This window comes from Trifolium pratense, linkage group LG2 (genome assembly GCF_020283565.1).
Source record: "Trifolium pratense cultivar HEN17-A07 linkage group LG2, ARS_RC_1.1, whole genome shotgun sequence".
Classification (NCBI taxonomy): Eukaryota; Viridiplantae; Streptophyta; class Magnoliopsida; order Fabales; family Fabaceae; genus Trifolium; species Trifolium pratense.
The window spans coordinates 61,738,419-61,765,727 of NC_060060.1; the positions used below are offsets into that span (position 1 = coordinate 61,738,419).

At 31.6% G+C, this 27,309-nt stretch overlaps 2 protein-coding genes across 2 annotated transcripts; both read right to left on the bottom strand.

Annotated features, from left to right (window-relative positions):
- Window positions 1-1,726: 1,726 nt before the first annotated feature.
- On the bottom strand, window positions 1,727-2,332 carry LOC123905168. Its single transcript, XM_045954801.1, has one exon. It carries the CDS (start codon window positions 2,330-2,332, stop codon window positions 1,727-1,729), a length of 606 nt encoding a protein of 201 aa, XP_045810757.1.
- Window positions 2,333-18,765: 16,433 nt separating this feature from the next.
- Window positions 18,766-21,639, bottom strand: LOC123909399 (guanosine deaminase-like). Its single transcript, XM_045960230.1, has 5 exons — window positions 21,589-21,639; window positions 20,990-21,049; window positions 20,047-20,237; window positions 19,721-19,825; window positions 18,766-19,118 (listed from the first exon to the last, which is right to left on the bottom strand). Coding segments are annotated over exons 1-5 (546 nt in total). The 5' UTR covers window positions 21,590-21,639; the 3' UTR covers window positions 18,766-18,929.
- Window positions 21,640-27,309: the final 5,670 nt, after the last annotated feature.

A 27,309-nucleotide genomic window follows, 5' to 3' on the forward strand; every position in this document is an offset into this window, starting at 1 on the left:
TTAAATACAATTAAATATTTTAACATGTATTTTAAGAGCACATATTATAACATACATATATATGCATGCGAAGTAAAAAAGTTTGCACCCCCTGATCCAGGGTCCTGGATCCGCAACTGCTTCTTCCACACTTTGCTCTTCAAGGCTTCCTTGAAATCAATAGGTTCAGAGTCAACTAGCAATGCAAAGTGAATGAGATCACCTTCATCATTCACTGCATTATCTTGAGTAATTTCACAGTCATTCAATCTAGCTAGTAAACATTTAGTTCCCTGAATCCTTGCAGTTAGGTGAATATTATCATCATCACTTGAGGTATTCATGTTATCATCATTTCTTGTACTTTGATTTTGATTAATACCATTGACTGGCTCATCTTTTTCAAAGTCTTCTCCTCTATCTGATTCATCACTTGAATTTGGATAGATAAAAGTTGACTGTGATTTACTGATATACATTGGCTCTTCCTCCCATTTTCACTTCTCTTCTTCATTCACAATTACATCTCTGCTAATGTGAACCTTCTGAGTGACAGGTTTTTATAGCTTGTAGGCACCAGTTGGATGATACCCTCTAAGTATCATTATTTCACTTTTTGTCTTCAATTTGGTTCTTCTAGCATCTGGCACATGGTTATAGCATAATGAACCAAAAATCTTGAAGTGCTTCACACTTGGTTTCCTCCCACTTCTTCTGGCACAAATTTCAATTTCCTTGTAGGACATTTATTCAAAATGTAAGCATCTGTGAGTACTGCTTCACCCAGAACTTATGTGGCAAATTCTTCTGCTTAATCATACTTCTTGCCATATCTAACAATGTTCTGTTCTTTCTTTCTGCTAATCCATTATGTTGTGGTGTATATGAAGCAGTAACTTCATGTGTAATGCCCTGATTGGTATAGAAATTCTCAAACTCTTTTGAGGTATACTCTCCACCTCCATCAGTTCTTAAAATCTTAATTGATTTATTACTTTCTTTTTCAATTAAGACTTTAAATTTCTTAAACACTTCTAAAGCTTCACTTTTCAACTTCAAAGTGTATAGCCAAATCATCCTGCTATATTCATCAACAAATGTGATGAAATACCTGCTTCTCCCTAATGAAGCAACTTCAAATGGACAACAAATATCACTACGAATAACTTGCATCACTACATTAGCTCTTTTAGGCATTTCAGACATAAAAGATTTTCTACTGTGTTTACTTTTCACACATATTTCACATATTGACTTTTTAGTATTGAACTTAGGCAAACCATACACCAATTCCTTAGAATTTAAAGTGTCCATACCTATTGTTCAAGTGTCCATACATTTTGTGCCATAATTCTTCAATTTGTTCACTTTTAGTTGCAAATAAGCACATCAATTTCTCATTCGAAATGTTGCATTTATATGTCCTATTCTTTGACAAAGTAGACTTCAACACAAGATTCTTTTTTGCATCAAACAAATTCAGTGAATTGCCTTTAATAGTCACTGAGAAGCCCTTCTCCACCAATTGACCTATACTCATAAGATTGCAATTCATCTTAGGAACATAAAATTCATCTTCAATGATCACTTTATTTCCAGTTTTGCCTCTGATTAGTATGTTGCATGTGCCCTCTACTGCAAGTTTTCTATTGTCAGCCAGTTTAATGTTAGTCTTCCTGCTTACATCAAAGCTAGTCAACCATTCTTTGTGTGGTGTCATATGATTTGAGCACCTTGAGTCAAGAAATCACTCTTCACTCTTCTCACTTTCATCACCTATAGTAGCCATCATCAGCACTACTTTAACATCACTCTTTTCTGCTATATTGGCCTCTTGTTGATCTTTCTTGTACCAACACTCATCAGAAAAATGTCCAAGTTTCTCACAGTTGTAGCGTTTCACTTTGCTTTTATCAAAATTCTTCTTCTTGTTCTTGCCTTTGACAAAACCTCCTCCCTTAGAAGATTCGGCTTTGTCATCAGTCTTTGAATTTTGATCTTTGAACCATTTTGCCTTATCTTTTCCTTTCTTTTTGTAGTTCTTGCTACTATTATCTTTCTTGTTGGTTTGAGCCTGCAGGGCTTGTTGATTCAATCTCTCTGAACCTCTACTAAGCACTTTGATCTCATGTGCTTCTAAAGCACTTTGCAATTCCTTAATTTTCATAGTGGTTATATCTTTTGAATACTCTATGGCTACTACTACATGGTCAAAGCTTGGAGTTAAAGACCTTAACACTTTCTCTACTACCATTTCATCAGTGATGTTCTCTCCACAGTTTTGCATTTGATTTACAAGTGCAATAAGTTTTGAGAAATAATCACTTACTTTTTGATCTTCCTCCATCACCATAGATTCATATTGTCTTCTGTATGCCTGCAGCTTCACTTTCTTTACCTTGGCTCTACCATCATGATAGCTTTCAAGAATATCTCATGCCTCTTTAGACTTTGTAGATTTAGCAATCTTTTTCAAAGTGTTGAGCATCACAGTTTTGTTGAATGTAGAACAAGGCTTGTCAATCTTTCTTCTTGTTCTCTTTGAATGCATTCCTCTGTTCATTTGTTGGATTCTCTACCAACTCATCATAACCATTTAGAACCACATCAAGACAGTCTTGAGCTCCAAATAGTGATTTCATCAATATGCATTCCGCCTATCCCGGTTCTTTCCATCAAGAACCAGAATGTTGGTTCCAAAACCAAGAGTATTCATCTTGATTATTCAAGAAATCAAAGCACACAATATCACTCAGTGTTTACAATTGATTTCCCTCACAAATTCACTCGTGTTTCCCTTGATTGAAAGCATCAAGCACAAACACACAATGCACAATGCACATACGCTCGAGGCAAGCCTATGAGCATGAACACAGTTTCTGCAAAACTGTGATGGAATGGAAGGGAAATTGTGTTCTTGGTTTGTGAGGAAGATGAGGAAAACTAAGAAAGAAAATCAAATTTTATTTATCCACTAATGGGCCAAGTAAAAGTATATTACAATTGATACACATAAGTGTATTTATATGTGTTACTTAAGCTACAAGTAACAAACTATTTGGCCTAGAAACTAACTTTGTAGTTTAGCTAACTAACTAACTACCTAAAACAGTTTTAACAAATTTTCAATTGATCAAAACTAACTAACAAACATGTAAGATCAGTTATGAATTATATATTCTCAACAAAAAATACAATTAATTATTATTTTACAAACAAAAGTATTTATTTTTGTTTAGTCAAAATAAATTTATTTTTGTTGTTATTAATATTGTATTATTTTTTAGGACAAAGTAATGCACAGAAAAATATTTAATAATCCAAATTAGTATTCAATTTTGTTAATGATGGGGCGTGGTGATTAAGTTTGCAAACTATGTATGCATACTCTTATTTTCAACCGAAAAAGACTTAATATATAGAAAGTTTGTTATGTTCTGGAAGAAGACTTTTGGAAAAACACTGCCGCGTCTATCCCGTGTTCTAGTTCTAGTAGTTCTAGACATAATACTGTATTAAACTTTTGGAAAATCAAATTTTTAGCGATATGAAAAATCTTACATGCATGCATAATATGCCAACGTAAATTCAATAAATCAAAACAAAATGTCCCAAACGAAACTGTACGTTGAAATTTTTTTTTTGAAAATTTGATATCCGGTCTTAGGACCGACTAATTAAATCAAGGTAATGGAAATTATATATATGTTGAATCGAAATAGGATGGTAAAGAAATTAATGTCTTTTATATGGCACGGTTAATCCAACTTGATAAGTTAGAAGGATTTTTAATAGTCAAAGTTTTCATGCATGGTACTCTTGAATCCCTCTTGAAAAATCTTTTTAATACAAGTTTATTTTGTCTGTTTTGTTTTATCAAATCTTATTCTTTCTATCTTAATAGTTGTAACATATTTAGGGTCCGTTTGGTGCGCTGGATAGCATAGTGACAGAATATGATATAAAACAGGATAGAGATAGGATAGGATAATAGCAGGATAACAGTTATACTCAGTTATCATATCATGTGTTTGGTGCACACAGGATAACAAACATGATAACTATTATATTTTGTTTTTAATAGCTCATAATAGTATGATAAGATATATAACATATTTAAATGACAAAATTACTCTTGTAAAACAATTGTTATTTTTTAAAATTATTTTGTAATACTTTGAATTTTATAAATAAAAAATATAAATAAGTAATCAAATAACTTTATATAATTTCAAATAAAAATCATGAGAAAATAATCAAGTTTAATTTTTTATATGAATCATGATCAAATAAATAACTCAATAATATATACATGTTAGATAAGCCAAATAAATATATGATATATCTCATACGTAAATAATAAAACTACTATTACAAAAGAATTATATTTAATATCCCTAATTGTCAATTTTTTAATAATCATTTTACTTTAAAATATTGTAATTTTAGTAAAATTTTGATTTTTTAAATATATAAATTACAAACTTACCCCTATGAGAAAATCACATATATATTTAAAAATTAATTATTTTATTATTTATATTTTATTTATTTTATTTTATGTATTTTAAAATATATTTTATAAAATAAATCAGTAATTTTTTTTTCTTATCATATCCTGCTGGTAACCCAGCTCAAATTCAAGATAAAAATTATAACTAGAGAGACATGATAGGATAAGCTTCAGGATTAACTTATCATATCCTGATGTATCACCAAACACTGGATTGAGGCAGGATATGATACAGTTATCCTATCCTGTCTCTTATCCTGTGTACCAAACGGACCCTTAAACTCTGAAACCGTTGACAATCTAACTTATTTGATGGCTTTAATTTATGTTACTTAAGCTTTTAATGAGGGGGAATAGAGTAAGTTAAAAAATTTGAAATTAATTTCACATAGATAAGTATGAGGAAAGCTTGCAAACCTTACCTCTGTACTGTCACACTCTAAGGAAACTATGAGTCAATATCTCTAATTAATTTTGGCTTAAATTTGTATAGATAAATTTAAGGGTAGCTTGCGAACCTCACTCTAAAATTATCATACTTGAAGTTAGAGCTTGCAAATCTCTACCTCTGAAGTCAAATATGCGAATTTGACCCAAATTTGATATCTAATACTCTTATATTTTTGTTTTTTAATTAATCTGGATAAGACTTTGGAGGGAGCTTACAAACCTAACCCTATGGATTGTCAGACTTAGGGAGAGCTTGCAAGCCTAAAAAACCTAAAGTCAACAGTTAATTAAAAACAACATGAACAATTGACTTTAAATACTTATGTTTGTCATCATCAAAAAGAGGATATTGTTGGAATAAAATTGATTTGTTAATCTCTCTTAATGGTTTTGATGATAACAAAATATTTAAAGGACAATTAGTGTTACTAATGATTTGCTGTGTGTAGGATTTAAAGAAGACTTTCATTTGTACACTCATAAGCAAAGGAGTATCTAAGAGAATCAAATGTGCTTAAACGCCTCTGAAGAATTCTATCTACAAGTCTGAAGAACAAACTCTGGAATATTCTGCCTCTGAGGTCCAGGTTCTGAAGCAATGCTTCTAGGACATAAGCCTCTGAGTGAGCAGGCCTCGGGTGTTGTTACCTTTTGTAAGACCAGAAGCCGTCTTAAAAGGTTTGACTTATGGAACTGATAAAGCAGAAGAGCAACTGTCTAGTCAATTGTACTTTTCTGTTTTGACATAGACAATTGTACAAAGACAGAAAGCGAGGAGCATATAATAACTAAAGAGCAAATCTTCAACATGACCATTGCAGACAAAGTCCAACAATTCTCTGCAACTCACAAGGCTCTATATATCAACTAGTAAATCCTGAGACATATTTGATTCATGCCTCTTTAAAAAAATTAACTTTTTGCAAGAGATATTTCTACAATGTACTAAAAAAACTAACTTTTGGAAAAGTGATTGAATTGTGAACTTTGACGCTAAAGTTTTCCTTTATATAAGGAGCCGGTTATAATGATTTGTGCATGCTATAGAAGGTAGCAATAGATGAAGTATTTTCCAAAAAAGTTTGAATGTTCATCATTATTCATGAGTTTGATTGCAATAAATGAAGTTTAATTGGTTTATTTCGACAGAATCGAATGATCTTTGAAAAGTGAAAGAACGTTTCAAAGTAAATGTATTCGATTAAAAGAAAAACTTCAAAGTAAAAATGTAAAGTAAATGATACATAAAATTCGAGATAAATGCAAATAAAGATAAACATAAACAACTTGAAAAGGAAAATTGCATTCGACTAAAAAGACATAAATGAAATGGTACATAGAATCACATTGGCCTTATGAGACTCTTTTCTCGCGTTAACATGGATAGTTCGAGTTTCTTAAGGTACTTTGTGAATGATTTTGTGACCCTAAATTTCTATACAGAAATAACTGTAAATATCAGCGATGAATTGAGTTTTCGTCGCGTGTCTTACTACGTGTCTCAGATGCACACGTGTCTTCGACGCTCTTATCTTGTCACTTGGCAGATGTCTTGAAATCCGTCGAACGGATCAAGTCTTGTAATTTCTAAAATATATATTTTAAATCCACAAGTTCTGTCAAAACATGCATGTCGATTCTTGTAACTTAGTTGAATTTTAACTAAGTGTAATCTTTTGGCTTCGACTAGCAGGATTTCCTTAGTCGAACCTAATGTATTGAAAAGTGAAAATCCATGCTAACATCACCATTAACTTGTATGAAAACGTCCACGAAAGAGTTGTTTGGAATAGATCTTAAACGCTTGAGCCGGATGTATTAGATCTTAACCCCGTCCAAAACAATTTTTATGCCACTCAATAGTTAATTAGAGCTTTACTCTCGTTAACTAGAACAAACTTCAACTAGAACAACAATAACGTAGAAGACTGTCGTGCCTAGTTAACTATAGCTTATTTTATTGACTTATAGCTTATTTTCTAGAAGCTATTTTAAGTAGCTTCTGAGCTTATAGCTTCAAACTTATCATTTTTTCCTCCAATTTTACCCTTATAATTTTAATGAAAATTCACATTTACCCTTTATAATTTATTATCATTATAATTTAAAATAAAGTAGGTAAATATATGTTTTAAGTATGTAAACTGAATTAAAAATTTAATAAAAATTTAGCGTATAAATTTAAATTTTGATAAAAAGCATATAAAAATTAATTTAATAATAACATATGAAAGTTATATTTATTAAATTAATAAATTTTTAAGTATCTTAAATATTAGAATAATGCTGAATACAGCGAATACTTTCATCACGAAAGCATCGCGAATGAAGTGGCTTCAATTTTGGTTTCTATCCTTCTCTATCCAACGGCTCGGTGCTTCTTCTTTATTTTATTTATTTTTCTTCCAAATTTCACGTCTCTTCAACCTTTACCTTTCTCTTCTTCTTATAAACATTCATCAAATAAAGCTCCTCATGAATATTCTCATCCGGATAAACTCATTCTCCATCACTTCAATTTGGGAACTTTATGAAAATGAATTGTTTCTTCTTCAAGGAGATTTGTAAATATGGTTCAGAATAACAAAACCAAATCAACAAGAATTTGGTGTTGAACTGCCCAACAACTCTACTGGTTCTGTAATAAGATCCAGTTTTCTATTCATGACATGAGTGATTAAAAATTGAAAATGGTTTGAGCTTTTCTTGAATTAAAACTTGTGTAAATTCATATTTCATGAATGAATCAAATTCTAAATTGATATGGGGCTTCTCTAAATTGTATCATCATGAACAAATTTTGTGTAAAATCGTTGTTTCGCATTGCTGGAAATGCAATAAAACTTCGGGTCAACTGCAACCCGTTTTGAAGAAGCTTGGGGTCAATCGTGGGTAGCGCGTGTGAGCGGTGAGTTGCTTAACCAAACCTTACTTTTTCATTTTAAATATAAGATTAAGTCATTAATATAATTTTAAAAATTAAATAAAAGGCTGTCGTGAAATTCACGAGAAATATCTCTCGCGAGATATAGCAACACTCTAAATATTATTAATTTGATATAATTTTATTGAGTTAAAGATGTCCTTTTACATTTATGCGTCAGATGAACTGCAAATTTTAGCAAACACTTCAATTAACTTATCAGTCATTAGCCATCAGCTATCAGCCATCAGCCATCAGCTATAAGTTAGCTTATCAACTAACCGCTATTTTTGCCGAATAGAACCGTAGTTGGCACAATTATTTGTCTCCTTATTTCAAAAGACTGAGTTGACTCATGAGCATAAAAGACAAAAAACGGTAACTTAATTCCTCAAAGTGTTTTACCAAAATCAAGAAAGGAGACAAAGAATCAAATTATGTGTTATGTGGTAAGTAAAAGCGGCGCTGGATACTTTTCACACCATTCATTCTTCTCATTTTGGTCTTTAATTTCGCTCTACCTCAAATTATTTTTCATGTTAACCTGCTACTTAGAAGAAGCGACGTGATCTTTATAACCTTAGCTTAGTCGGTAGATATTACATTATAAAGAGAGATAGTGTGGTTCGAACCCTGATCATCTCAATTATTCATGTTAAAGATGAAATTTCTAGCGATTAGACTAAAAGAAAGGAAGAAAAAAAAAAGAAGGGGCCCGATACAATCGCGAGTTGATATAATGGTGATCGATGTGGACAGTCCAGTGAATCGAATACTGATAGCAAAAACAAAAAATAAAACAAGAAAAAATGGTTTGATAATCTAAAATTCGGTCGGAAGATAAATAAAATTGACTTAAATTGTTTCATCTAATAATTATATTTAAATTCTTTCAAACAATTCATGTTTTAGCGGAAGTTTTATTGGCTCTACATCAAATTATGGATAAGTTTCTCAAATGTCAACTGATTATTCAAGCCATAAACTAAATTGACTAGTTCAACTAAGGGTAATAGTACTAGTCCAAACCCAGCTATGTGGAATTAATGGAATAATGTGATTGCCATTTGTCATTTGAGTTAGTTTTCCTTATAATGTATGTGCCTTGTCCTCATCCTCATGTAATAATACTCCATAGTCTCTGCATTTGTCCTTCTTGACCAATTTATCAACAAGCTTCCAAATTAAAAATATTTTTCATTTGTCCCAGCCGCATCGACCAAAGAATTTAAGGATATAAGACAAACTTTGAAATATGATCTTTTTGAGTGAAATAAGTTTGTCAAAAATAAAATAAAAAATAAATTTATATACATTTTGAATATAGTAAAATTTCTTTATGTTTTAGTTCATTACCGCTTCGTCATATTGCACGACAGTAGCTTAGCTTTTTGTTTTAATTTTTTATTTTCTTGAGAACATATATGGTATATAGGAAGCTTTGATTTAATTGTTGGCTTGTGGAAGTAACATAAAAACATTACCTCAATAAAAATCTTAAAATGTCTTGTACCAAAAAAATATATCTTAAAGTGTCTATTTTTTTTGTAAGTCTTTTTTTTACACATTTCTTGGTAAGTCTTAAAATGTCTATTTTTTTTTTTTGAAGGAAACAATTATTTTATTCAAACACAAATAAACTGACTTATTATTTATTATAATATATAGTTTATAAGTTTGTTTCATAAAATTAGAGGTGTTTGGTAACAAGTTTTTGTTCACTAGTTTGCAATATTTTTATTTCTTTATTTCTACGCATTTACAAAATAATTATTCACTCGCATAAAATAACCCTAGTTATGCAATCGCGAGGGGGTTAGAACACCTTGATGTCAAAATTGATCCCCGAATCAGATTAAACTGGTGATGGAAACTGAAAAAAAAAAAACAAAAGTGCATAAATCATTCTTTAATAGAAAAATTCTAAATATCAATTTACCATGAAAAATACTAGATATCATATATGTGTGGTAACTCCTTACCAAATATACGCAGGTAACATGATGTCGTGCGGCTAATGTGTCGTGCTATATAATGTTGGGGATTAACCCAAAACAAAGAGCACTGAAGGATGAAAGATGAATGAAGAATGAATTTAGAATAAGCAGAAATTGAATAAAGGAAAAGTAAAAATCTTATTCTTCCACAAAGGGCCTTAATTGTTTATATACAATAGGTGGTTACTTCAAATGCAAGTAACTGCATAACTACCTAGGACAAACAAAACGTAACTGAATTACAACTGTACAAAACTAACTAACTAACTGCCTCTAAAAAGCTAAGTAAAACAGAAACGCGTATCAGAATCAAGCAAAACAGAGCTTCAGAGCTTATGTCAGCTTCAGAGGTTGTGAGGGTCCAGAGGTTACATTGCTTCAGAGGCTGAAGCGCTGGTTCAGAGGTTATAATGCTTCAGAGCTTGAATTACCAATCAAACCAATACTCCTCCTTAAGACAAGCTATCGAAGCATACAATCCCTATTTCCCTCCTGAGCTTGAGGAACTGATCTCTCTTCACAGCCTTAGTCATTATATCAGCTTGTTGATTGTCAGTGGAACAATACTCCAAGCTTAACTTTCCTTTGTTGACTTGGTCCCTAAGGAAGTGAAATCTTGTCTCAATGTGTTTACTTTTACCATGACTAACAGGGTTTTTAGCCAAGTTAATTGCTGATTTGTTGTCAATCTTCAGCATTACTGTGATGTTGTCAATGATCTTCATTTCATTGAGAAGTGATTGTAGCCAATTAGCTTGACAAGCAGCCAAGGATGCTGCAACGTATTCTGCTTCACGGCTAGAGAGAGCAATCACTGACTGCTTCTTAGAACACCATGAGACTGGTGCATTTTGGAATTTAAACAGATAACCACTTGTACTCCTCCTGTCTACTTTGTCTCCACACCAATCAGCATCAGAGAATCCATTTAATTCAAGTTTCACACTATCTTTTGAATATGGAAATAACACACCATAGTGTATTGTGCCATTGATGTATCTGAGTATCCTCTTGGCAGCCAGTAGATGAGGCTTCAGTGGTTTGCTCATAAACCTGCTTACATAGCCAACTGCATAGCTAATATCAGGTCTAGTTTGACACAAGTACCTTAGTGAACCAATCAATTGTCTGAATATAGTAGAGTCCACAATATCACTATTTTCATCTATTTCCAGCTTAAGTCTTGTGTCTGCATGTGTGACTGATGAATTGCAATCAAGCATTTCAAACTTTCTCAAAATCTCAGTGGCATATTTTGCTTGATGCAGTATCACCCCCTTTGCAGTATATAACAGCTCCATTCCTAAGAAATAGGTGAGCTTTCCCAAATCGGTCATTTCAAATTCACTCTTCATCTGTGATTTGAAATCTTCAATCTCTGCTAGTGAGCTACCAGTCACTAACAAGTCATCAACATACAAACATATGATTAACATATGCTTGTTATCACTGTGTTTAACATACACACCATATTCCACACTACATTTCACAAATCCTTGTACAACAAAGAATTGGTCAATTCTCTTGTTCCAAGCTCTTGGAGCTTGTTTCAAACCATACAAGGCTTTGTTCAGTTTCAGCACTTTATCTTCTTTACCTTTCAATTCAAAACCAGGTGGTTGCTTGACATATACATCTTCTTCCAATGGTCCATTTAAGAATGCTGACTTTACATCTAAATGGAATAAAGGCCATCTTCTGCTACAAGCTAGTGCAATAACCAGCCTTATAGTTTCATGCCTTGCCACAGGAGAGAATACTTCATCATAGTATAGGCCTTGCTTTTGCAGAAAACCTTTGGCCACAAGTCTTGCCTTGTACTTGACTACTTGGCCCTCAGGATTTTGCTTCACTTTGTACACCCACTTCACATCAATTGCTCTTTTCTCTGAAGGTAGCTTGCACAGGTCCCATGTCTTATTCTTTTCAATTGACTTCAGCTCATCAATCATTGCTTCTAACCACACTTTACTCTTTAGTGCACTCTTGACATCTAAAGGTTCAGTGTCTGCAAGCATAGCATAATGCACAATGTCACCCTCATTGTCTACAGCATTATCTGGAACCATTTCACAATCTGCTAACCTTCTTGGAATCTGAGTAACTCTGTGAGGTCTTGGTGTCGGATGAACTCTATCATCATCATCACTTGAGGTGTGCATATCTTCTTCATGATTAGTACCTTGATTTGGATTAACAAAAGTAACTGGTTCATCTATGTTGCTTAATCCATCATCTAAGTCCACTTCACAAGTTTTCTTAGATACAAATTTCTGTTTCCAATCCCAGCTTTCATTCTCAAGTACTTTCACATCTCTGCTGATCTCTATCTTGTCTGATGTGGGATTATACAGTCTATATGCACCAGTTCTATGATTTCCAACAAATATCACAGGTTCACTTTTGTCATCTAGCTTCTTTCTCTTTGCATCTGGCACATGCTTATAACTCAAGGAACCAAATACCTTTAAGTGTTTCACAGATGGAATTGAACCACTCCATATAGCTTCTGGCACTTTGTCTAAGCATTTGGTAGGACATCTGTTTAGGATATATACTGCAGTAGAAACTGCCTCACCCCAAAATCTATGTGGCAAACCCTTCTGCTTTACCATGCTTCTAGCCATATCCAGGATAGTTCTATTCCTTCTCTCAGCAAGACCATTGTGTTGAGGAGTGTATGGTGCTGTAATTTCATGAATTATGCCTTGCTCTTTGCAATAATTCTCAAACTCCTTTGATGTATATTCTCCTCCACCATCAGTTCTCAACACTTTTATTGACTTGTCACTTTGTTTTTCAACCAGTGTTTTAAATTTCTTAAACACTTCAAATGCATCACTTTTAGCCTTTATATGATATAGCCATATCATCCTTGAATACTCATCAACAAATGTGATAAAATATTTGTTTCCACCAGTTGATAACACATCAATTGGTCCACAAATATCAGAATGCACAACATTTAGCACTTCACTAGATCTCATAGGCAAGTTACTTTTAAAAGATGATCTAGGATGTTTTCCTAACAAACATACAGTGCATGTATCGACTGGAGGTATAACACTAGGCAGTCCTAACACCATGTTCTTTGAATTAAGCATAGACAAGCTTTTGAAATTCAAATGACCATACCTCTTGTGCCATAAGTCACTGTCTTTACTTTCAGCAGTTGTAACTAAGCATTCAGCTTCAATTGCTTTGATTTGACTCTTGAAGGTTCTATTCTTGCTTTGTGCTGTTTTCAGAATTAATCTGTTCTTTGAATCAAAGAGTTTCAGTGCTTCATCTTCTAGCACTACCCTGAACCCTTTCTCAAGTAAATGACCTACACTCATCAAGTTACATTTCATACCAGGCACATATAGAACTTTCTCAATCACTGTTTTCCTTCCATTATTTCTCTGTATCACTACATTTCCAATGCCTTCAGCTGCAATGGAATTGCTATCTGCTAGCCTGATCTTTGTGTTGAAACACTTGTCAAAATCAGTTAAGATGCTTTTATTCCCTGTCATATGATTTGAGCACCTTGTATCAAAGTACCAAACCATGGAATCTGCTGCTTCATCAGTAATTGTCACCATGAAATTCACATCATCTTCTGATGTTGAATCATCCTGTGCCACATTTGCTTCTTCTCCACTGTTTTGACTTTGGTTCTTCTTAGGAGCCTTACATTCTTTAGCATAGTGACCATATTTGTTACAATTGTAACACTGAATGGTGCTCTTATCCTTCTTTTGATAATTCTTCTTTTTCCCTCCTCCTTCTTTTGAGGATTCAGGCTTGTCTTCAACACTTTGTTTCCCTTTCTTGAACTCTTTCTTTTTCTGCCATTTCTTTTTGTCACCTTGGTACTTTTTGAACTTTACAAACAAAGCTTGCTCATCTTCTTTGCCATGGTTTCTTCCACCATGCTTCATCTCATGAGCCTCAAGTGTACTCTGCAAGTCTTCAATCTTGATTTCACTTAAGTCTTTTGTTTCTTCAATTGTCACCACAATGTGCTCAAATTTTGAAGTTAAAGTTCTAAGTACCTTTTCCACTGTTTCCTGTTCAGCAAGATTACTTCCACAATTCTTCATCTGATTGGTGAGAGTCACCACTCTTGTGAAGTAATCTGCAATTGTCTCATCATTCTTCATCTCCAGCAGCTCATATTGTCTCTTCAAGGCTTGCAATTTCACTTTCTTGACCTTTGCATCACCACCATAGCTCTTCTGCAAAGTGTCCCAAGCCTCTTTGGACGTTGTGAAATCTGCAATCTTCTCAAATACCTTGGCATCAACACATTGATGAATGAGAAATAGAGCTTTGCTATCTTTCTTCAGTGCTTCTCTGAACGTTGCTCTCTGTTCTGCTGCTGCATTTGCTGGTAATGGATCAAGAACTGTCTTCACTTGTTCATCCACTTCTTGAACAATGAATATCACATTCATCTGTTTGACCCATGTATCCCAGTTCTTTCCATCAAGAATTGGCAAATTAGCATGGAAATTACTCTTCCCAGCCATGATTGAATCACTGCAACCTTTGATGCTCTTTCTTGGTGAAAGATCCGAATCAAGATCCCTTGGATCGTGAAAGCTCTAGATACCACTTTGTTGGGGATTAACCCAAAACAAAGAGCACTGAAGGATGAAAGATGAATGAAGAATGAATTTAGAATAAGCAGAAATTGAATAAAGGAAAAGTAAAAATCTTATTCTTCCACAAAGGGCCTTAATTGTTTATATACAATAGGTGGTTACTTCAAATGCAAGTAACTGCATAACTACCTAGGACAAACAAAACGTAACTGAATTACAACTGTACAAAACTAACTAACTAACTGCCTCTAAAAAGCTAAGTAAAACAGAAACGCGTATCAGAATCAAGCAAAACAGAGCTTCAGAGCTTATGTCAGCTTCAGAGGTTGTGAGGGTCCAGAGGTTACATTGCTTCAGAGGCTGAAGCGCTGGTTCAGAGGTTATAATGCTTCAGAGCTTGAATTACCAATCAAACCAATATATAACACTACCGATATTAATATATCGTCTCTTAGGCCCCAGTTTCTTTGTAAAAATATTTTCTATTTTTATTTCACAAAGTTAGTGTTTTTTTGTACTCAAACTCTTACAACAAAGAGCACTAAACTAAGTGCTCAGAATACAAGACATAGGATTTAAACACCAAAAAGAAAAAGGAGTACAAATCCTACGCCCATACCGATTAGTGAACCACAACCAAGAATGAAGTTTGATTGTCTCTAATAACGACGAAACATCCGGAATATTGCCCTTAAAAAATACTTTATTGCGAAGATTCCAAATATTTCAAGTGGTTGTCAACCATACCAAGTGCCGGACACGACATTTGTCTTTCATTTTGAACAAATCACCAAATAAAAGAAAATGATCTCTACCTTCGACTCCGGTTTGTAACGATGTCCCTAACCAAAATAAAATTTTGTTCCATACTCCCTTACTAAAAGGACATGAAAAGAAAAGATGTTTTTCGTCCTAAGCTTGTTGAAAACAAAAGACGCATGATAATTCATGATGATTAGTCAAAATACCACAGTGATGAAGAGTTGCTCTAGTTGGTAATATGTTTAATAATAACCTCCAACCGAAAACATTTACTTTCGAATGAATATCCGACTTTCAAAGGCGCTGAATGGCCTCGAGCACATGAGCATCTTGAAGCTTTACATGCCGCAGGTCTAATAAATACGTATAACAGGATTTAACCGTGAACAATCCATTCGAATCCGGAATTCAGCGTCACTAATCGTGATTATTGTTGTGAAGGGAAAAACCATCGAACAAACATTGTAATTCTGTAAGCTGCTGAGATTCGTTCACACTCAACGATTCAGACCAATTCCACCTCCATAATGGCAATAAACTATTTCCTCGAAGACGTTCAGAAACCTTAACACTCTTGATCGCTTCTATAGCATACAAATCAGGAAAAAGATCACAAAGTTAGTGTTAATTTTACTTGCTGATAAGGATATGTTAGATTCTTAAAACGGAACAATTGTGTGCATTTTTAAAAAATAATGAAAATGTTTAAATGTGATTTTCAAAAATATATAATCTGCAATTAAACTTTCTTTGTTCGTTTATCAGTCTCACATCTTCTTATTAATTAGTAAGTTAAAATGAACATATATTTTAGATAATGAAAATTGAAATATTTTCATAAAGTAAACAACCTTTTAGTTTTCAAAATTTAATAAATTATCCTAATATTGAATTTAAATATACTTTTGATGATGTGTTGTATTGAATAATGAGTTTGCAAATCATTGAGTAATGTGTACAATGCATATATTTCGACAAAACTCCTATCTATAAGAACTTTGAGTGTAATTTTGCTTTTTCTCTTTGGTGCTGGATGGCTTCAATTCTGAACACTACTTTGCATTTTCAACCCATCGAAGATATTTGGCTTTTGTGTGATGGTTTTTGGTCTCCTCAATGCAAGATAACAATTAAAGCTGCTATTGTTAATCTCCTGAACTCTATTTGGCATGCTAGAAACATTGCTAGATTTAATAACAAAACAACTCATTGGAAGACTGCACTTGCTTGGATTTTGTCTAACACTTCTCTCACAGGTAACAAAACTATTGGTGTTGCCTTTCCATCTATGACAGAATTCATGGTTCTAAAAAATTTAAATGTTAATTTGCATCCTCCTAAGCCCACTATTCTTAAAGAAGTCTTTTGACAGCCTCCATTGGAGCATTGGGTGAAGTGTAACACAGATGTGGCCTCTAACTCTTTTACCTCATATTGTGGTGGCATTTTTAGAAACAACAATGCAGATTTTTTATGTTGTTTTGCAGAGAATACAGGTTTGAAATCAGCATTCATGGCGGAGATCTGTGGTGCTATGAGAGCTATAGAACTAGCTAATTGTAGGAATTGGAAAAATCTTTGGCTTGAGTCAGATTCTACTCTTGTTGTCAAGGCTTTTAATTCATATGTATTAGTTCCTTGGGAGCTAAGTAATAGATGGAGGAATTGTCTCAGAATCACTAGAAGCATGAATTTTGTGGTCTCCCATGTGTATAGGGAGGGTAACCAATGTGCAGATGGTTTGACAAACATTGGCCTTACTATTGATAGGTTTACTATATGGAATGAGCTTCCTCAGTAAATTAGTGGTTTTTTTGTTGATAATAGTTTGGGTAAGCCTAGTTTCAGGCTTATCCGTGTGTAAGGAGGTTTTGACCTAGTCCCCCTCCTTCTTTTATTTTTTTTTCTCTCTCTCTCTATATATATATATATATTTTTTTTTTTGAGGCAGTAGCACTTTGCTACTCTCTTTTGAAAAAAAAAATATAAGAACTTTGAATTTTCTTATTTTAAGTTTAATTCTTTTTAAAAAAATATATATATATATATTTTAATGACATGAACAATATTAGAAAGTGATTTGATCCACAAAACTATTGTAACATCATTAAGTGATTTGTTAGTTCATATTCAACTTGATACATCAACAAAAATAATCCTCATATTCAATGGTGGTAAAAGTTTTTGAATTTTGAATAATGGACGGACTATATTTTCAAAAGTAGAAATAGCGGAACATTATTATTCAAAAAAAGAAAAAGAATTGTCGAAACTAAAATTGTGAATAAGTGAAAATAGAAAGCTAAAAGTACAAGTGTACAACATTTTTAACATAAAATTATGAAGTCCTGCAAAAATAAATTAAAATAAACTTTGGAAGAATGAGTGTGCAAATAAACTATGACTTCCTAATGGGCTTGGTTCTGAACTTCTGATCCCTCATGGGGCCCAAAATCCCAAATAGTTAGCGCAGTTATGATCATATGAGATTTTGGGTGTTGAGGCCGGACCCCAAAGTGGTAGAAAATATAATTTCTTTTGATGTTTTCTCTTCCCACCTCCGATGAATCTTTTATACTTCCCAAAATTCCAATTTTGCCCTTACAGAAAAATTCAGTTCGCAGAAACCGAATTTTTACTAGTGCAAATTCAGAGTAAATTTCGATTTTTAGAAACCGAAATTTGTTTTCAAAGCAAAAAAAAACTTCGGTTTCTACGAACCGAAGTTTTTTCAAGGACAAAATTGGAAATTCAAAGGGGATAAAAGATTCATGGGGAGTGGGAAGAGAAAACATCATTTCTTTTGTCATCCTATTTTTTATTTTTTTTGTCTTATAAAATTATTAAAACACATTTTTCCGCTACTTATGTAGTGGGCTTATGTTTATAATCTTGATAGCAAAGACATTAATTAAACATTTATATACGAAAATGAATACTTTCATTTTTATTTTTTGATAGTAAAGAGGGGCTAAGCCTAAGTCCCATTTTTATTTTTTTAAAAAATAGAGAGAATGTTTGTCAAAACAAATATAGAGAGAGAATCATAAAAGGGAATAATTTTGTTATAGAGATTTGTTTGACCTATCTTGTATAATGTGATCTTTGATTGAAACTCACTTGGGGTTGGTTTAGTGGTGTTGGCTTGGGTTCTTAGAGTATGCTCCTCTCAATATTTCAGGTTCGATTCTCCCTAGTGCCAATTTCGGCGGTCTAAAAATATTGTGACTTTAAATGAGACCCCCACAAGTGGACGGTGAGATTGATCTCATTGGATTAGTCGATCCTAAGGCCGGATACCGTATTTTCAAAAAAAATAATGTGATCTTTAATTGTCATTTTAACCGAAATTTATATCTTCCCCCTCTAATCAACTTTTAAGTTTGTTCCTGCATATCTTATGACTCATTCATGATCTCGACTTTAATAACATGACAAATTAAGCCGAGAGCAAGAATATGATTTATAAGACACGGAAGAACCTTAAATAAAATTACTACCAATTGAAGAAAAATATTAAAAAAAAATAAAATCCATCTTCAACTTATATAGAAAAAGTTTAACTTGTATGATTAAGCTCTTACAAATATTCGATACATGGTTTTTTTAACACAAGATTTCGTAAAATACATATGATGATAACGAGCTTATTTATATATGAAGCCAGTTATAATCAGTTATTAATAATGACTTAGGAAAAATGAGAGATTTAATTAATACATTCGAAATTTTTCCTTTGTTTTCTCAAACACTTCTTCAGCAATGATGGCCTCATTACCATCAGCTCTTTTAATTTCCAATTGTGCTTTCTGATAAACTCCAGTTCCTCGCAATGCATCAGCTATAAAATCATCAAAACCAATTGCAATTGCAGCCTCAGCTTTTGCTCCATAAACCAACCTCTACATAAAAATTAAAAAAAAAAAAAAAAAGGTTTATAATATGAGAAATGTATGCCGGAAATGGATTACATGCGGTTAGCCAAGATCAGGCGGTTTAGAAATAGCATATTTTATTTTTATTTAATAATTTAAAATGTCATGTTAAAATTAGGATCCTTCGATCTTAATTGAATAGTCATCGATGTCAATGGTGGTTCATTGCATCAAAATATTTTCACACTACTCAAAAATTAAGGTTAAATAATAATTTATAAACAACATTCACATTTCTAAATCTAATGAAGCGTCCATCAAGACCTATGTCAAAAGCTAAATATTGTGGATCGAAAGTCTCGCAAACGGTTTAACACGACTCAATTATTTTCAAACTAGTTCAAAAGCTCAATTCATCTACGAATATTTTGTTTTGCAATTATATATTTTAACACTGATGCATTGTTATGGTTTTGAATTCATACACAAATTTTTTAATAATTTTTTTTATCATCTGATGTAAGTGTGTTTGAGTGAATGATGACTCCAATAGAATAATTAAACTTAATAAAATAAAAACAAAAATAAAATAAAAGAACATAAAAACAGAGGAATTAAGAATTTACAACCTTAACTCGTGAAAGGTGGATAGCACCAAAGCACATTGGGCATGGCTCACAAGAAGCATATATTTCACAATCTGAAAGTTCTATCTGCTTCAGTTTCTTACAAGCCTGCAAAATGAAATCAATCATTGGTTGTCAATTTTTTTTTTCACCACTAGTATATGTCCACTGGGCCGCCTAATCGCAATTGCGGGGATCGAACCATGATATTTCCTATTAAGTTTAGGGTCAATCACAATTGGACCAACTAACTATTTGATCATGTAAAAAAAAAATTAATTGAAAAAAAATATGCATTTTAATACAATTTAAGGAAATTATAATCAAACCTCTCTTATTGCTGTGACTTCAGCATGAGCAGTAGGGTCTTTGTTCCTAAGAACCATGTTGTGGCAACTGGCAACAATTTCATCATTGTAAACGATAACAGCACCAAAAGGACCTCCATCTTCACAATCTACACCTTTATATGCTTCTTCAACTGCTTTTCTTAAAAATTTGTGGTCTCTTTCCTTTATAGCTAATTATCCAATCAGCAGAAAAACCAAAGTAATATGTATAAGTTATCAACAAAATCACAGTTGTATCATAATTTCATGAAATTTAAGAAAAATCCAAACATACGCTAAGACTTAAACCTATATCATGGTTTTAAATTGCAGTTCGCATCCGCAATTGTGGTCACACTATTGCTGATGTGGTAGCTATTGCAACCGCATCGCAACACAATTGAAGTGTGATTTTTAATCAGTAATCACATATACCGTCGCATCATAAGCGCATCCAGAACCGCATCAGATGATTTCGGTCATATTTGTTCAAATCTTTTCACAAAAAATTAATATTTATGAACCCCAAATTCCTTACGTGTCAAATGCAATGAGTAATCAGTCTCTCAACCGTGTATTTTAAACATCTTTCAATAAATATGTACGGAATAAAATGAGGAACTACTATAGTGGTAAATATAATATAGTGGCATGGTAGTGTCACTTAATAGAGTGTGTAAAAACATAAAATTATTTCAGGCAACAATAGTCACAATGCGCGTTGCAGCAAGCTAGCAACTGAAATGACTACAATCGCAATAACTGCAACCGCTATTGCAACCACAACTCAAAACCATGGCTATATTATATATAAGCATTCTCTTAGTGAAGCCTAAAAAAAGAACCACCACAAGAGGATCTCAATGTACCATTACATCAACCCCACATAATCAATGGAACAGTGAAAGTGCAAGATGAAAGCAAATCTTTCAAGAAACAATACCTTTCTTATGGCCAGCAAAAGCAGAAGCTACTGCAAGAGTTCCATCCTTAGTTTGCACCACTAGGATGATCAAACACCAGATAAATCATAAATAAAAGACAATTTTGAAATAAAAACAGAACATCCAGTTTTACTGAATTTCAATAATGCAGCAATCCACCATAAGCTAATATTTGTAGTGGAAATTAATTGAAGTTGTATTGGAATCTCGTGTTAGTAATTTCATTCACTCTCACATGTATGAGCTGATTTTTGGCGTCTTCCATTTATTTTAAAAATAAAATATTATATTGACTATGAGAGTTTGATATCAAATCAATAAAAATATATCATTTTAACGTAAATTTTTGAATAAAAAGGGAGGAAATTCAACTAGTAAATTACTAATGGAAAAAATGTAAAAGGCGAAAATTGAAATAAAAAATGGAGACTAAAATTACACAATTGTGACTCAAGGCCAAAATGCTAATAATATAGTCTAGCTAATTTTTTTTTTTGATAACTAGAGTCTTATTTCTTAATTTCATCACTAAAAGTTGATATGTTACTAACAAAATAAAAAATAAAAAGATAATAAAATACCCAATTCGATAACTTACTTCTTTTTAAATTAAAATTCAAAAACTTGCTTGTGCTTCTTATGTGAATACAAATATATGTCAACTAGCAAACTTATTGTGCTATATATAGATTCGTTGATGATGCGACGAAGAAAGATGTAACAATGAGAAATGAATGTGGTCCCATCAATAATTGAAGAAATAAAAAAGTAAAAACACATTAGATCATGATTCTATCGTGCCAGCAAGAATTAGATTCATGCATGTATAAAATAAATTATATCTTAATCTCCAAATCTTAATTCAACTAACAGAAATATCGAAATTGTTAGTGTCGAATGTAATGACCGATTTTCGAACATCAATCACTCCACTTTGTATGAGTATAAATTTTCATTTACTTGATCATTTTGTCTACAAAAAAAAAAAAAATTGTACCATATGTATGTAAATGTTATTCTCATTAAAAAAATATGGGCAAATGGGATAAATGGTCAAAAAGTACATGAATGTGGATTCAAATATGACTCATCATTACATTGGCCATATATGGGATACAAATCTTATCGTAGTTAATATTTTATTATTTATTGAACAATACTTATCGTATAGTTATTAGTTATGGACATCATGTTCACCAAAAAGGTAGGTAGAGTATGTTTTACTCGACATCGTGAGACGTTCGTGAGTCACGAAACGCATGGATTCATGCGTTCTTATCACAATGGATTGGATAAGTTTCGAACAACTTATCACAATGTCTTGACAAATTCTTGTTCTTGATAAGTTTCGAACAACTTATCACAATGGATTGGATAATGCTTGATTGGTTTTTAAAACAATTGTTTTTTGTGAGACTTGCTCTATCTCTTATAATTTGGAGTATCTATCTTACGATTAACGAGAAAAAGTCATATAAATAGATTTGTATAAACGTTTATTCTATAGGCCAAATGTATCCATTTTATTTTTTAAATTTCACGTTTGAAACAGTTATATCTTTTATGCTTTTTAGATAACAAATAGGTCCTTTAAGATTTAGCTAACAAATCGGTTCTTTAAGTTTCTAATTTATTACATCATTACCCTTCTTCCAATTATACTTCCAGTTTGGGCCTCAACTGTTTGGCTCTCATGGTTCACATTAGATTTAGCTTCAAAATCATCATGGTTAACATCCGAATTAACGATCTCGTCAGCGTTTTTGTAAATGTAGAATAATTGGAAGGATAACGGTGCAACAAGTTAGCAACTTAGAACTATTTGTTACTTAAAAAACTTAAAATGACATAATTATTACAAACGTGAAAGTTAAAGGACCCCTAAATGTATTTGACATATTTTATATATATGATTTGTTTTCATTGATTGTTGGATAAATAAATAATACATCCAAATTATTAAGGGGTAGTTTAGAAAGAAAAAAAAACAACTTTTATAAATCTACGAAGAAAAAAAGAGTATAGTGCATATAAAATCTTAAAAAATAATTAAAAAAATGAATAATTTGCATAATGTAACTGATTTAAATTTGTATACAATATGATATTCTCACTCTCTCCCTTAGTATAGGAATATCTATTAAAAATTACGAGTATTAAAAAAAATTATTTTTTTAAAGAGCAAAATTATTATATTAAAAAAAATAAGAAGTTTGTGATGGTTATACAAATCACTCTTAAATCTTTATCTTTATATATATACTAGACTCTAACCCGTGCGATGCACGGTTTTTTAGAGTTCGATATATAAATATCAAATTGATTATATTATTACTTGTCATCATTCTTAAATCGATTATATAAGACGTGACTCCGAATTTATTGGATATATATATATATATATATATATATATATATATATATATATATATATATATATATATATATATATATATATATATATATATATATATATATATATATATATATATATAAGGTAATTAGGTACATTAGCAAATTTAATTCTCCAAATAATATTTATTTGGCTTAAATATCACATTAGTCCCTGTATCTTCCCGGTTTTTTGGTTTTAGTCCTTGTATTTTTTTTTAGATAGTCCCTGCATGTCCAATTCCTTTTGGTTTTCGTCTCTCCCCTCTCAAAAATGCTGATGTGACTAATGACATGACATGTGACATGCTGATGTGGCAAATGAAGGACCAAAACAAAAAAAAAAAGAAGTTATTATTGAAGGAGCAAAACCAAAAAATAAAGTTTAAAATTACTAAAATTAAAAAAAAAAAACCAAAAAAATTGTTTTTACTTTAACGTTTTATAATTTTAAAAATAAAAAAAAAAAAAAACAATTTTTTTTTATGTAAGACAAGTTATATTATTAACAACTTTTTAGTGCCTTAATGGTCACTTGTTATTAGTTTGTGCAATATTAAGGCTCCGTTTGGATTAGCTTATTTTTAACCTTATTCAAACAGCTTATACAATATAAATTAGGTTTTATGCTATTTTATAAGTTCACACTAGTGAAAATTGTATTTTATAAGTTATTTTATCATAAACTACCTTGACAAACTTATAATACTCCATATTGGTGAATTAAAATAAAGATATAATTGGAAAATAAGGTGCAAAAATACACTTTCTTAATATTTATTAATAAATGTTTCTCTAAGATATTAAGATTTGTAAAAAAAAAAAAAGATATTAAGAAAAAATTGTGTGCAATAAAAGTTGATACTACTAAACAAAATTTCCTTAAATTATAACAAAAAAAAAATTGTCACAATCTTAACTATTTGTTTTTGGTATAATTACCTCTTGCATTACCAATACCAATAAAGAGGCACTATCTTACACCTTAAGGTGTGATGGCTCTTTAAAATAATTACAACCTCCGATCGTTATTATAAATAAAAAATTACTTTTTAGATTTATTAGAAAATTGATGTATATGCCCATAATATAGGTCAGATATATCAATTTTTTAATAAATTTAAAAATTAATTTATTTTTTTTATAATAAGAATCGGAGGGAATATGTTTTAGTTCAGTCTGAAGATAAACCTTTACTAATAATCCTTAATTGACATTCAATGCATTAATTTCTTGCATTTTGAATCACAAAGAAAATGAATATTCTCTTAAGACTCTGTTTTTTCTAAGTGATACGGGTTCAAATCTTGATGAGATATTTTTTTGCATTTTATCTGAATTAAATTAGACTTACTTGGAGAAGTAATAACTTTTATATATATAAAGATAAAGATAAAGATAAAGATAAAGATGACTTAGTGGTAAATGTAATAAGAAATGATACTAAAAGGTTTTGTAGATCAAAAGAAGAAAAAAAAAAGTTGGGAGAAGTAACAAATGAATTTGGGTTACATAGTAAAAATTGGATTTGTAGATAAAAAAAAGAAGAAAAAAAACGTGGGAGTTTGTAGATAAAAAAAAAGTGGGAGAAGTAACAAATAAAGTGGGGTTTTGTGTTTGCAATTGGACATTTAACTGATATTGATTGAAGAGATATATTTTGTCTGAAATTGAGATTTTGTTGAATAGTAATAAGAAAAGTCTGGAGAGAATGGTACCTGAGATAAAAAATAGGTTGATTTATGATGAGTTGAACTATGACAGACAATCTCTGGCAAATGAGCACCTTAAATTGATGTCAACAATGACTGCTGAACAGAGAAGTATATATGAGAAAATAGACCGGGTCTTTTTTTTCTTTATGGATATGGAGGAATTGGAAAAACATACATTTGGAGAGCTATGTCTGCAGCATTAAGATCAAAGGGCGAGATTGTTAATGCAATAAATGATTATATGTTGGATTTAATTCATGCAGATGAAAAAACTTATTTTAGTTATGATTCTCTGTGTCATCCCAACTTAAATGTTGACACACAAGGTGATACTCATACCCCTGAAGTCTTGAACACCACCATTTCTTCTGGAATTCCGAATCACAAGCTAAGATTAAAAGTTCGAGTACCGGTAATGTTGCTTAGAAACATTGAACAATATTTATGATTATGCAATAGTACCCGGTTGATAATTACAAAATTTAGAACATAGGTCGTTGAAGGAAGGTGTTCTTTTTCGTACCTAGGTTGAAACTCAACAACCATAATCCAACTTTAATCAATCAATATCAATATCAAAATAAAAACTAGTTCAAAATCAAGGCCGCCCAACTTTTCATTAAGGATGACTTTTTCTAGGGTTCGTTTTAGAGTCCTAATTTTACATAGACTAGTCTATGTCCTGTGCGTTGCACGGGTTCGACGGAACGCCATATATATGTTAATCATGGATGTTGATTTAAATTAAGGAAATGATATAAATTAAACACAATTAAGTGAGCTAAGCACTAATTAGTATTATATTAATTAGTATTGAAAGGGCAAACATATAATGCTATTTATTTATTTTCATAAAGTTTTAGTAGTTAAAATGCTTTGATACAATTAAGCACCAAATAAAGTGTTCAACATGTACTTTATACTTTAGCAAAATAATTATCATCTCTATTTTGCATCTAATTACGCGTTAAATCAAGCATTCAAATAAAATGATATAAATTATCAAAATTTTGAATCACCAAACACATTTTTTAACCAATGAAAGAGAATACGTTTTTATTCAAAAGATTTTAGTAGTTAAAATGATTTTATACAATTAAGCACTAAAAAGAGTATTCAAAATGTACTTCAAGCATGTGCCATGAAACTCGCAAAACATATCAAGAATCTCTTAATAACAAATGAAAGAAAAATATGTAGAACGATGACACTATTTAAAAAACCGATTTGAATTATCAAAATTCTAGTTAGAAGTTGATAATTTCTTCGATAATTTAAACATTAGTCACGAAAGAACATTCAATATATTGGTCATTAATTGTTTGCTTGTATGGTGATAAGTGGAAGGGCAAGATGGTACTTATACATGATATGCATTTTTTTAGTAATATATATATAAAAGGGACTTAATTACTATTGTCACAAAATAAAAAAAGGGACTTAAACTACAAAAAATCAGATTCTTATGAAACCACCCTTCAACTTGTCTTTCTCTCTCTCACCTCAAGCATCATAAATATCAACCTCATTTCATTGATTTCCCATCATCAAAGAGTTAACCCATGCATACCCATCACGAAATAATTGGAAGTAACCTTGAGTTTGATCTCTTCCCTTTTCCCTTTGTTCATCATGATTCATTCTCAATACGCAAGTATCTTATTCTTTCTCTTGCCTTGCTTTTGGATTATTGCATGGGGACTATCTAATCAAATGTGAGCTCTTGGGGGTAATGAAATGCCATGGTAAAAATGTATACTTTCTTTATAACATGGGTTGAAATAAGAAAGCAAAGCGATAACTATAAATTATTTGTAGAAAAAATTAATTTCATGAACACATGAACATAAATTATTCGTCGAAAAGATTCATTTCATGAATAGATGACTAATTTTTTTTAACCCCCTAGATGATTCCAAATATGAACTCAATTTCATTTTTAAAAATATATACTGTGTTTATAACTTTGGATCGAAACTCAAGAGATGTGAACCTCTTGTTTTATAAGAGTTCATAAATTTTTATGATTGCTTGCTAAAGTAACACTTAGTTTATTATCACATTTCAGCCTCTTCAAGACATACAAATAGAAACATTGTTATTTAATCAAACACAAACAAAACTTCTACAAACAAATAAATTTTAAGCAAACTAAGTATAATATATATGTGAAATTCAACAACCAAAGGCTTGCTAGTAAAAAATTACAACTT